The sequence below is a fragment of the Vigna unguiculata genome, chromosome 1 (genome assembly GCF_037176805.1).
Source record: "Vigna unguiculata cultivar grain cowpea cultivar isolate G323 ecotype 2 chromosome 1, ASM3717680v1, whole genome shotgun sequence".
NCBI lineage: Eukaryota > Viridiplantae > Streptophyta > Magnoliopsida > Fabales > Fabaceae > Vigna > Vigna unguiculata.
Window position 1 is genome coordinate 43,049,366 of NC_140792.1, and position 11,750 is coordinate 43,061,115.

At 27.0% G+C, this 11,750-nt stretch overlaps 1 protein-coding gene across 1 annotated transcript; it reads left to right on the forward strand.

Annotated features, from left to right (window-relative positions):
* The first annotated feature begins 643 nt into the window (after positions 1 to 643).
* Positions 644 to 1,421, forward strand: LOC114179755 (protein GL2-INTERACTING REPRESSOR 1-like). The gene is made up of 2 exons (XM_028066200.2): positions 644 to 833; positions 957 to 1,421. Exon 2 carries the CDS (start codon positions 966 to 968, stop codon positions 1,293 to 1,295), a length of 330 nt encoding a protein of 109 aa, XP_027922001.1. The 5' UTR covers positions 644 to 833; positions 957 to 965; the 3' UTR covers positions 1,296 to 1,421.
* The last annotated feature ends 10,329 nt before the right edge of the window (positions 1,422 to 11,750 follow it).

An 11,750-nucleotide genomic window follows, 5' to 3' on the forward strand; every position in this document is an offset into this window, starting at 1 on the left:
AAGAATCAATGGTGGCGTGACAATAACACCACGAGATCCTGTAATGTCTGTTGGACGATGGACATGGATCGTACTTTCCAAGGTATGAATGAGAGAAGAGAAGAAGTTTGTTTCTTAAGAATCTCAGAACATGAGAACAGGGAGGGAACGAAGAGTGAAGAAGAGTGATGAAGATGGAAGATTTAAACATTTTCATTTAATTTGGTTTCCTTTTCTCGGGGCACTGTTGAATGCTACTGGTAATATTTATTTAAAATGGGGTTGGGAGGAATTAATAAAGAAAAAAGGGTTGGGTTTATTACTAGATGGATGGTATTAAATTTTGTTGGTGAGGGGTTGGATTTTTAAATAAGGGGTTTAGCTTTAAAAGCCGTTGGATTTCTCTTGCGCTGTGTTGCTCGGAGACTTAAAACACCGACTCTTCCTCAAGCAATGAATGAAGAAAGGCCCTCCTTCTGCACTTTGTAATTGCAATATTTACTCCAAATTTCCCCTTCCTGCATACTTCTTGGGATTTTTCCAAACAATTAATACATTTCCTGGCCTCAATTTACACTCTCCTTCTACCCAATACTTCAATTCAATTCAATTCAATCCAATCCCATCGCTCTCTTTCTCTCTCCTCTCCTCTCCTCTCTCACTCTTTCTCTCTCTACACCCTACCCCCCTCCACCTCTCTCTCTCAATTAAATTAACCCTTAAATCACTCCCTTCATTTTCCTTATATAAAACGCCCATGAACCTCCACCATTTCTTGCAACAACAAAGATCACCAACACTTTGCTGGTGCCACTCTTTCTCACCACCCCTTTTCCTCTTCCAACAACCTTAAAGTAAACTCACTCCTCCCTCTTCTTCTTCTTCTTCTTCTTTTTCTTCCTCTTCCTCTTTCAATTCTGATTACCTCCTCTTTCTCACCACTGCTATCTTCTTCTTTTTTTCCTTTCTGCTTGCAGAACACAGCCATGAGCCGCAGAAATGGAAGTGGTCCGCAGCTTGACTTGAAGCTCAACCTGTCCCCGCCCAGGGTCGACCGGAGACTCGACTCGCCCACACGATCGGCCACCGCATCGCCGACTTCGCCGCCCAGCTCCTGCGTCTCGTCGGAGCTCAACCAAGAGGACAAGAATTACTCCAACAGCCCTGAAGCCACCTCCATGGTGCTCGTCGGGTGTCCTCGCTGCCTCATGTATGTCATGCTCTCCGAAGATGATCCCAAGTGCCCCAAATGCAAAAGCACCGTTTTGCTAGATTTCCTGCACGACACCAAAAACCCCACCATAAGGAGGAGTTAGAGTCATAGAGTTAGGATCCCCCGTTTCCTAGCTCTGTTTTCTTCGCTTCCTAGCCCTGTTTTTCTCTGTTCCTAATAGTAGGACATATCATTATATTATATTATATCATATTATATTAGCTAGTAATGCTTAGGAATTAATCTTCTTTCTTTCTTTTTTTTACCCTTTTACTGTTTTAACTATTCCCCCTTCTGTGGGTAGTGCTATGTGCGCTCCACTTTTACCCTCTCTCCCAACAATTTTGTCAAAGCAGGGGATGCATATTTGCAGAGACAGAAAGAGACAGAGTGGAGCGTGAATAGCACTACTTGAATCATCTATAGAAAAGAAAAAAAAAAAGTTACTGGGCAATTCGGGAATGTTAGGTATCTATTATATAGGAGCTGGGTGCTCTTTAGCGGTTAAGAAAGTGTAATAGGGCTTATAACCTCAGGTGCCCTCTTAGTTTGTTTGTTGAAATCCAACCTCGGTTTTCCTTTGACTCTCTTTTTCTCTGCATCATCCACCATGTTAATGTTAATATTAATGTTAAGGTTAAGGTTAATGTTAATGTTAATGTTACTGTTTCATCCAACGGCACACACATGCTGTTATTGTCGACGTTAACCACCACAAAAGGTAAATAAAAGAAGTGAATAAAAATAGGCGCAGCAACGCAACAAAAGCAAACTTGTAAGACAGAATGTAGATCTTCTGTACTTTGTGTTAACAGTTGAAATGGTTGGAAGGATAAGGCCCACCAAACCGGTGTTAACTGCTGCATCATCTACTGCACTCTGTGGAGTTGAACCACTCATGTGCTTAAAAAAAAAAAAAAACTGAAAAGAAGGGGGGTGTGTGTTTGTGAGGTTAAATTAAATCTGAGTTGACTTTGTTGTAGATTTTGTTGGAGGAATTGATGATTGAAAAATGAGTTGTGTAATTTTGATTGAGATCCCGTCCTGACACGAGGGAATGGAAAGTTTTGCATGCGATAATGACTTGATTAAAAAAAAGAAGAAAGATGGTTCGAAGTTGCATGTTACAAAATTGAAGTGTCCACGAGTATAATGAGAGCAATGGCGTGAAAGAAAGTCGTATGTCGTGTAGTATAAGAAAATTATGTTGTGGGTTTATGAGGAGATGAAGGATGAGTGAATCAAGGGATGGTAGAGGGTGGGTTGGGTAGTTCCGAGCATTGAAAAAAAAAGGCCATTCTATTAAGGCCATTTAAATCACATAAATGCAAGAGTAATTGAGACGGTTGAGAATAATGTGCGAGATATTACGTCAGATGATAAATGTTCAATTTTCTTTTTCCACCTATTTTATCAAACACTTTCTTCTGTTTCCATTTCTTCTCCTTCTTCATCCTCTCTTCATCTTTCATCTCTGTTCATATCCATTTTCCTATACGCAGAGGCCATAATTGCAGCAACTAAGGCTCTCCTTTTGTCAGTAAATTCACATTCAAGGTGTGACAGAGCATTAATCCCTAATTTATAACCATTACATTCAAAACTTCAAAATCCGAACCATTATGATTCACCCTTAGATATGTAAATTTTGTAGGTTAGATCAGGTGAGAACCGTCGTGGGAAATGGCACAATTAATTGTGTGTGTCATCAATAAAATAAGGGCAACTTGAAGAAGGTGCACAGCTCATGGACAGAAAGAGATCCCTCATCAAGATGAGGGTCCTTACACTCAATTCAAACCCCAGAAAACATCACTGTTAGGGTTGGATAAAGGGTCATCAACCCCTTGATTCGAACAATACAAAGAGAAAAAAAAATGGTAATAAAAGCACATGAAAAGAATACACATAGCATGATAGGAACAAACCAGAGTTAAAAATAAGAAACTTTGAGTGAATCCGATGATCTTAAGACCTAGTGCGCTATGCATGTCGTCCCTTGTTCTATTACATATACCATATCAAAAGAATTAGTTTAATTAATTACGTTAGACATTTTTAATTGAACTATTTCTTTTTCATTAGTTAAAGTAATTTAATTATCTAGGTTGGGTGTTTATTACACTGAAAAAATACTTATTAATAGAATTAATCATTCTATTTTTTTTAACTATAATTGATACATAAAATTATCTATTAGGAATGTCTAGTTGTCAATCTTTTATGGAGAAATGAATGAAAAATAAACTTTTGTTCTTAAAAACATAAGAGGGTTGTCATTTGTTACATATATGCAATGAAATTGTTAATATAATGAGGCGATACAAGTTTTGAGTATTATTAATTATTATTATTATAATAATAACTTTGGTTATTATCCAACATTTATTGCAATTACCAGTTTTCCTTTTGCTACTTCTCAACACCATCCATGTCTTGCATCACATGGAACAAAGTACTTAATTAATCATTATATTTTTTTTTCTTTTTTTATAGTTGACTATATCTTCATAACAAGGCATCTTCGTTGTCTTAAAAAAATAAAATAAATAAATAAAGTAATATACGAGACACACATCAATCATGTTAATCATAAACCTAATTTGGACCAAGTATTAAAGTCTTAATCACACTTTTTTAAAACCTGGTGGTGGGAAGTATCAAGTTCATCTTAACACGCATGTTAAGTCAAGCAAATTAAGCTTACTTATGCATATTTTAAGTTTAACAAAAAAATCCTAAACATCCTCTTTTAATATAAACATCTTACTCTGTTAAACTTGATTTAATCTCTTTTTAGATTTTCCAATCAGTAACCATAGTAGTTTTTTTTTTTTTTTATAACTTGGTCCAGAATAAAAGGTTGTTCCCTCCATGACAATGATTTAGCATAAGACCAAATACTCCATGCATAAAAAACACGTTTTTTTTTTATCTTCATCACTGAATTATTATATTGAATCTTAGACCACAAATGATAAAAATTGCCAGACTCCTAAAAGATTGTTAATAACATTCTACATATAAAATTAGTTCTGACACAAATGACTAAAAACACAATCACATCATATATGAAAAATATTCTCTAATCAATTTTTGCATAGTAGGTGAACAAATGGACCACATACAAAGAAACTCTATCTTATATAACACTTTTAACTTTCGTATTCTCTCCAACTACCTTTCACTCTAGACCTATAAAATCATCGTAGTTATGTGAAAAATAAATATATTTAAAAATAATTATGTATGATTTCTTTTAATTAACTATATTTACTTACTATTTAAATTTTAATGTTTTGCACTAAACTTTAACAATCATTATTATATATCATCTAATTTTATTTTATTTCAATTATTTATTTATTATACTTTATTTTCTAATTATTTGAATCTTATAGTTCTTAATTATTTTATTTTATTTTTATATAAAATAAAAATATATAAAATTTACATTTTATAACGTATATATATTTAATTTAAGGATATATATATATATATATATATATATATATATATGACTTAAATCACTATATTACAATAATTAAATCCATTTTTATTAATTTTATAATATAATAATTGCTCGAATATGAACTTTCTCTTCCTTCCTCTATGTATAGATATATATTAAAAATACATCTAATTTAATTCATAGATATCATAGTTTTTAATAAAATTTAGTATATAATTACAATTATTAGTTTGTAATAAAATTATATATAATTTAAACACACAAATAAATGAATAATATATGTCAAAGATTATTAGAATGAACAATTAATTTAAAATGGTATTGATATATATTTTATATTTTTATTATAGTATTTTTAATTTCTATGAAATAACTTATATAATTTTTTCAATATTATTTTAAAATAAAGGAATAAATTAAATGAAATTATAAAGTAAATTTTAAATTTTATTTATCAAATAATATATATTACTTATAACATATAAATATTAAAATTATTTTCATATGATAAAATAAAAGCCTTTAAATTCTTTATCAAGAACTTTTTACCGAATAACTTTTCAATTATATACTCTTTTACTGTTCATTACAAATTATCCAATTTATTTTTTTTACAAATATAACTTTTAGATAACATTATATTTAATATACTTATATCTATCTATCTATATCTTAAAAATAAAATAAAATAAAATGATAAATATATTATAATTTTTGAAAAAAAAAATGTACACCTAAATGATGACCGAATATTTTACTTCTAATTATATCAATATTTTAATCAATATACCATAATTGAGTGAATATATTTAAAATAAAATGTAAAAAGAAAATCTTAAAAGTATTTTAAAGATAGAAAGGAATATCTCTTTTTGTAAATAATTATATTGTAATGTTAATATAGAAAATAAATTTATATTTTCTAAAAATAAAAGTATAATGACGAAAAAAAAATATTTTGAAAATTGTATATAAAACATGTAAAAATAACTGTTATTTTTTTTAAAAATGAATATATAATTTATTCTAAAGAAATAAAATAAAAATACTAATTGCGGATACAAAAAATACTTTTATATATAGCTATGAATATATATAATTATAGATAATTACTTCAAATTTAAAAAAAAAAATTACATATATTTCTATTTTGTAATAACAATAAATAAGAATTATTTTCAGTGTCATATTCATATTCATGTATACATGTGGACAAATAACTATATATAATTATTTTTAAAATAAAAATAGAAAAGTACAAATTATTTTATATTATTTTAAGTGATATCAGTAAAATCAAATTAAATCAAATTTATTCAGTAGAGAAGTTTTAAATTATAAATGTTTAATAACTTGAAAAAGGTGTGTATCATATATTCAATGATAATTTATTTTATTTTTCGTTTTTGTTGAAAAGAAAATTAAGAAGAAGAAAAAGTCACGGTCTTTCAATTATTGCAATTAATTTGGGTCATATAATTGCAAAATAACTATTGCAAAAGACAAAAATACTATTTCAAAATAATACTTTTACACACACAAATAAATAATTATATATATGTGAAAGTTTTTTAATTTGTTAATAATTTATTTTAAATTTGTAGAATTTACTTATTTTCATATATAAAAAATAGAATATTAATTATTCTTAGAAACATGTGAAGTTATTAACCCCATTGCTTCATTTAAATTTAGATTATTTTTTTCTTATTAACTCAATTATCATATGCTATTTTGTGAAATAATTATAAGTTAAAGTACACTTTATTCAAAAATATATAAATAATTTTTTAAAATACATAAATTTAATTAAAAATATATACATAACCCATATACAATAAAATATTTAAAATATTATTATTTAATTTTGCAAAATAAAATATTGATAAAAAATCTTAATTATATTTTTATTAATTGTAATTTGCGTAATAAAGATATCTTTACCACATGTTAAATTGAAATAATAAATCGTATATAAGTTTTCCTAAACTCTCCCAAACTCTAATACTCTATAATATTCTCTTATAAGTTTTGAATGTAATTTAATGCCTGGGTTAAAATAGTAATATGAACAATATATAATTAAAAATACTCATTATCTTCTTGTCTTAAAATATTTTAAATATTTAGTCATACGATATATTTTTATTCTTATGTATTTTTCTTAATTAATTATATTTTAAATATAATTAATTTGGTCTCTTCCTTTAAATAACTATTAAAAATATTTGAAAGTGCTAAAATTATCTTTTGTCCCTAAACTTTAGAGTTGTCAAAACGGGTCATCCGACCCAACCCGGCTCGGCTCACGACGGGTTGGCTACTTAGTGAATCAACCTAATCCAACTTACTTATTAGCGAGCCAGAAAAATTAGAACCTGACCCGACCCACCACGGGTTGGCGAGTTAAACGGGTTGGCTCACTTAATTAAAAAAAAAACACAATTTTTTTTTCTTCAATCCCAAGAAAAATAAATTATAATTCCAATTAAAATCTAAATAAACTTTAATACAATCCAAATAAAATCTCAAATTATGTTAAACTACAAATACAAACCAAAATCACACAAATATAAATTACTATCTAACATCAAATCATTATTGTCATTTATCAAACTATAGTATTAGAGTCTTGAATGGATAAATCCACGACATTTTTATCTCTTGAAACATCTTTTTTATCCCCATCTACAATAAAACAAGAAAAAAAGAATATTAACTAATAATATTAAAAGATTAAGTATTAAATAATTAAATTAATTTTACAGTATTAACAATAATGTTATCTATTAGTTCAAAATCATGCAACCAATATAAAAAAATATAAAAGAAAATTCACAAACTGGACCATGTTTATGACAAATATAATACGAAAAAAAATTCTGGAAGGTATTAATAAGTTTGGATCTTCTCCACGTAACTTGACAACTTCATCTCATTAAAATATAATCTTTGAGTGTAAGGATTGATTGCAATATTGATAAGCCTGAATTAGTATTTTCGGCCCCAATCACCACATTTTCAATAATATATCTTTTTATCATGAAACAGGGGCTACAAAAATTGAAACGAACACACGGACCGCAAAAATAGAAACCGGTGGGTTAGGAAAATTTGTTTTCAAAGGGGCTTTAGCCAATTAAAAATATTTTTCAGGTTTCAAAATAAATTATGAAGTGAAAGTGAGGGAGAAAGATGAGAGATAGAAATTAGAACAATGAAAATGATGAACAATCAAATAATGTGAAGTCTAGAAGCAACGGTTTTAATATGACAACAGCAAACAAAAGATGCAATGGTGAATTAAAGAGGATAACATTTAGGTTTAGAGTTTTAATTTTTTAATATTATATATATATATATATATATATATATATATATATATATATATAAATTTAATATTTAAAATTTATTGGCAGGTTGGCTCACCAACCCGGCTCATCACGGGTTCTACCCGAATGAGCCGGATTCTTAATGGGTTGGGTTCATTTTTAACCCGTACTGAAATTTGTAATTTGTTTTCAACCCAACCCGGCCCGAACCCGTAATGAGTCGGGTTGGCTCACGGGTTATAACCCATTTTGACGGCTCTACTCAACTTTATAGTTTGACATATGTACCGATATTTCAACTTGGGTCACGTATCCGTATCCGATACGTCTTGTGTCCGATACTTTAGGATACTTTAACGATACTTATCAATGAAAAATATATAATTTATAAAGTAGTAGTACACTACAATAAAATTTTTGAATAGTAACTAATTTTAGTGACAAAAAATAATTAGTCACTATATAATGACCAAATTGATAAATAAAGCAGTTCCAAAAAATTATAATCGGTCTCTAAATTGATAATTAAAATAGTTTCAATGATGAATTAATTTTTAAATTAATCACTAACATTAGTTACAAAGTTTTGACTACCAAAATAATTGGTTTCTAATTAAAAAATTTGGATTTACACATTAACAATCATATATTTATTATGTTTGTAAAAATTATTGTATACTTTTAATTATTCATATATCACGTATCTTTCACGTATCATATCCTATTATTTTAAAAATAAATGTATCGACGTATCAGATACGTGTCGTATCCGATACAGTATCTTTACATCATATGATATATCATAAATTTTGACACGTCTTTAAAATTTTAACATATAATTTTAAATATTGTTAACAATAATTTAATACAAATGATCAAATTAACTTTTGACTTTTGTGAATAAATGTTGAGACTCAATCGAGTTAAAAAATATTAGAGCAAAGTCTTGAACCTGAATATAATATAAGATAAATAACTAATTAAGTATATTTAAATTTAGAACCTCGTTTTAGTCTTATAAATATAAATTCATTCATTAATAATCTAAATCAAAAATATGCTATTCATAATACTTTTATTATATTCAATTTTGTTTTCTAAAAAGGTTATATGTAAAAAAATTATTGATCTTAGATTTCAAGCTGAAAATATAAAATATTTTAAAACTTAAAGTGATGAATTGTATATTTTGTAAGTACTATTATTGAAATGACAGTTGTACTTTTTTTTTCTTTATAAATCCAAGTCCTTCGTAAATAGGAGAAAGTTATAACTAATAAGTTAATTTAAGTAAAAGTAGACGCTTGTTTGTAATTTTATTTTTAAAAATTTCTATTATTCGATACTCATGAGAGGAAAAAATGATTTAAAGTTGTCGTTGTTCATGTACTAAGATTATTAATGAATGATATTTTAGTCAACAAATAATAAATTAACAGAATAATTAAAGTGTAATTGTAAAAATTGAAGACCTCTTTATTACGAGAAGAAATATTGTCACTGATTGATTGATAAAGAATTTGTAATAGGAATTTTTTCTTCTTAAGTTGTTTTGATCCCTTGTTTAAGATTGACAATTAATGAAATGAGCCAATTCATTATTGATGGAATTAAATTTTCCGGCGACATGTCAGTTCACATTAAAATGAATGGTGTAAGATTAATAATACTGTCATACAATATTAAAAATGTAATAAATATACTATATAATATAAGCAAAATATTACTTTTTTAATAAAATTATTACAAAATAAAAAATAATAAAGTGGATCAATATTATAACCCTCCTATCAATCGCAGACCAGCCTCTCGTTGGACCATAAAGTATACGAGACATGCTCAGCTTTCTTTAAAAAATTGTATATTATATATATGTAGAGTATAAAACAATGAAAATACTATAATTCAAAGATTATAATTTTTGTTGTGTAAAATAAGTTAATTGATTTTTTTTATATTATAAATTTGTTTATAAATTTATGATAGGTAACACAGTGAATATTGACATCTTTTTAGGCTGATATTTCAAAATTTAACAATCATATATTATAACATAATATTTATTTTTATAAAATTTGAACCAATAATCATGGTAATGCATTGTTACAGATTAAGAGTTGGACTAATAAAAATTACTGTCATATATAGACAATTTTTTATCCGCTATTCATTGCTATAATACGATATATATTATTTTGTGTAATTGTATAGGAAATTTCTTTCTGCACCCTTTATTTTCTTCCTGAATTTTCATATTTTATAACATTTTGATCATGTTCCTACAAAATTTAATAGAAAAGGTTAATGTATGATTTTTTGTTTTGTTTTTCAATTATAATTTCTTATTGCAAAATTCGTAGATATTTTAAACTGTACAATCAGTGATACAAATTTACATTTCAAATTAATAATTTGGAATTTAAATTGCATCTAGATTGTATAATATTTAATGTAAATTATCATTTCAAATTGTATAATTTATAATGTAAATTTGAAAGACAATCTGAAATATGAATAATATTTTGAATTTTACGATAACTAATCAAATTCACATTTTGGATCGCAGAATTTGTAATATAAGTTTAAAAGATAGTTTAAAGTGTAAATTAAATTTGAATTGTATAATTCATATTGTAAACTTGAAAAATAAAATAAAAATTTAAAATACATTTCGTATTATATAATCCATAATATAAATTCATAATGCAAACTTACAAGAAAATTCATAATGCAAAATAGATTTGGAACTATAGAATCTGTGATGCAAATTTGGAAGACAACTTATGGCTGAATTTTTTTTAATTAAGGTAGTTAAGTCAATTTACTAAGAATATGGCAGTGCAGGAAAAAAATCATGGGCTGCAGAAAGAAATTTACCTTAAAAATAATAAATTTACTGTATTTGGGCCCATATTTGCACTATAGGCCTACAAGCTGGATACAGACAAACCTGAAATGGACCAAATATATCAATATCTGTGGGGTAACAAAATAAGGTATTAGATATTGATATCTGTTGAAAAAAAACTTGAAATTAGTTGAAGAGAAAAAAAAAGTAATAATTTTTAATTGAACGGCAAAGTTAGAATTTAAAAAAATTTTGAAGGTGAAAAAAAAAAGTATTTTGGGATGCAAGGAGAAGCCTTATTTAAATCATATATGACAATTTCTTTCTGCAGCTCCCTGATTTTCATAGTCCTCTCTTACCGTTACCGTTAAATGGCTAATTGGTGTTTGTCTCTCCCTTTATTCTCCCACCGCATGCACCCATCTTCTTACAAATATGTCATCACTAATTACATTATTATAAACAAATAAAATATATATATTTTTACCATCTTTATACATCTTGCACAAACTCGTCAGTTAAAACTCTATTATTTTTTAACAATAATAAAATCTTAAAAAAACTATGCAAAAATTAAATTTAATTCTTCTATGAATTTATTTTAAAGAACAAATTAGTAGTCTAACTTTCCAAAATCAAGTGGATTGACAAGTTACACAAAAAATACAAAAACAAGTTAAATTAAATTATTTAATTTGACTTATTATTCACTGATGCATCTTCAAAAAAATTATTCGAAGTGTAAAAAAAAAATGTATAAGTCCCCCCTTAATTAATTTTGTTGTTGCTACATTCATTAATATTTGCTTAAAATTATAAGGATATTTTAATTACCGTTAAAATGGTAATTAAGATAAGAAAATTATGTATTTTTGATCTTAAACGTGAGAAGATGTTACGTAATAC

Coding starts and splice junctions, on each gene's coding strand:
- LOC114179755 (XM_028066200.2), top strand. CDS start 966: ATGAGCCGCAGAAATGGAAGTGGTCCGCAGCTTGACTTGAAGCTCAAC.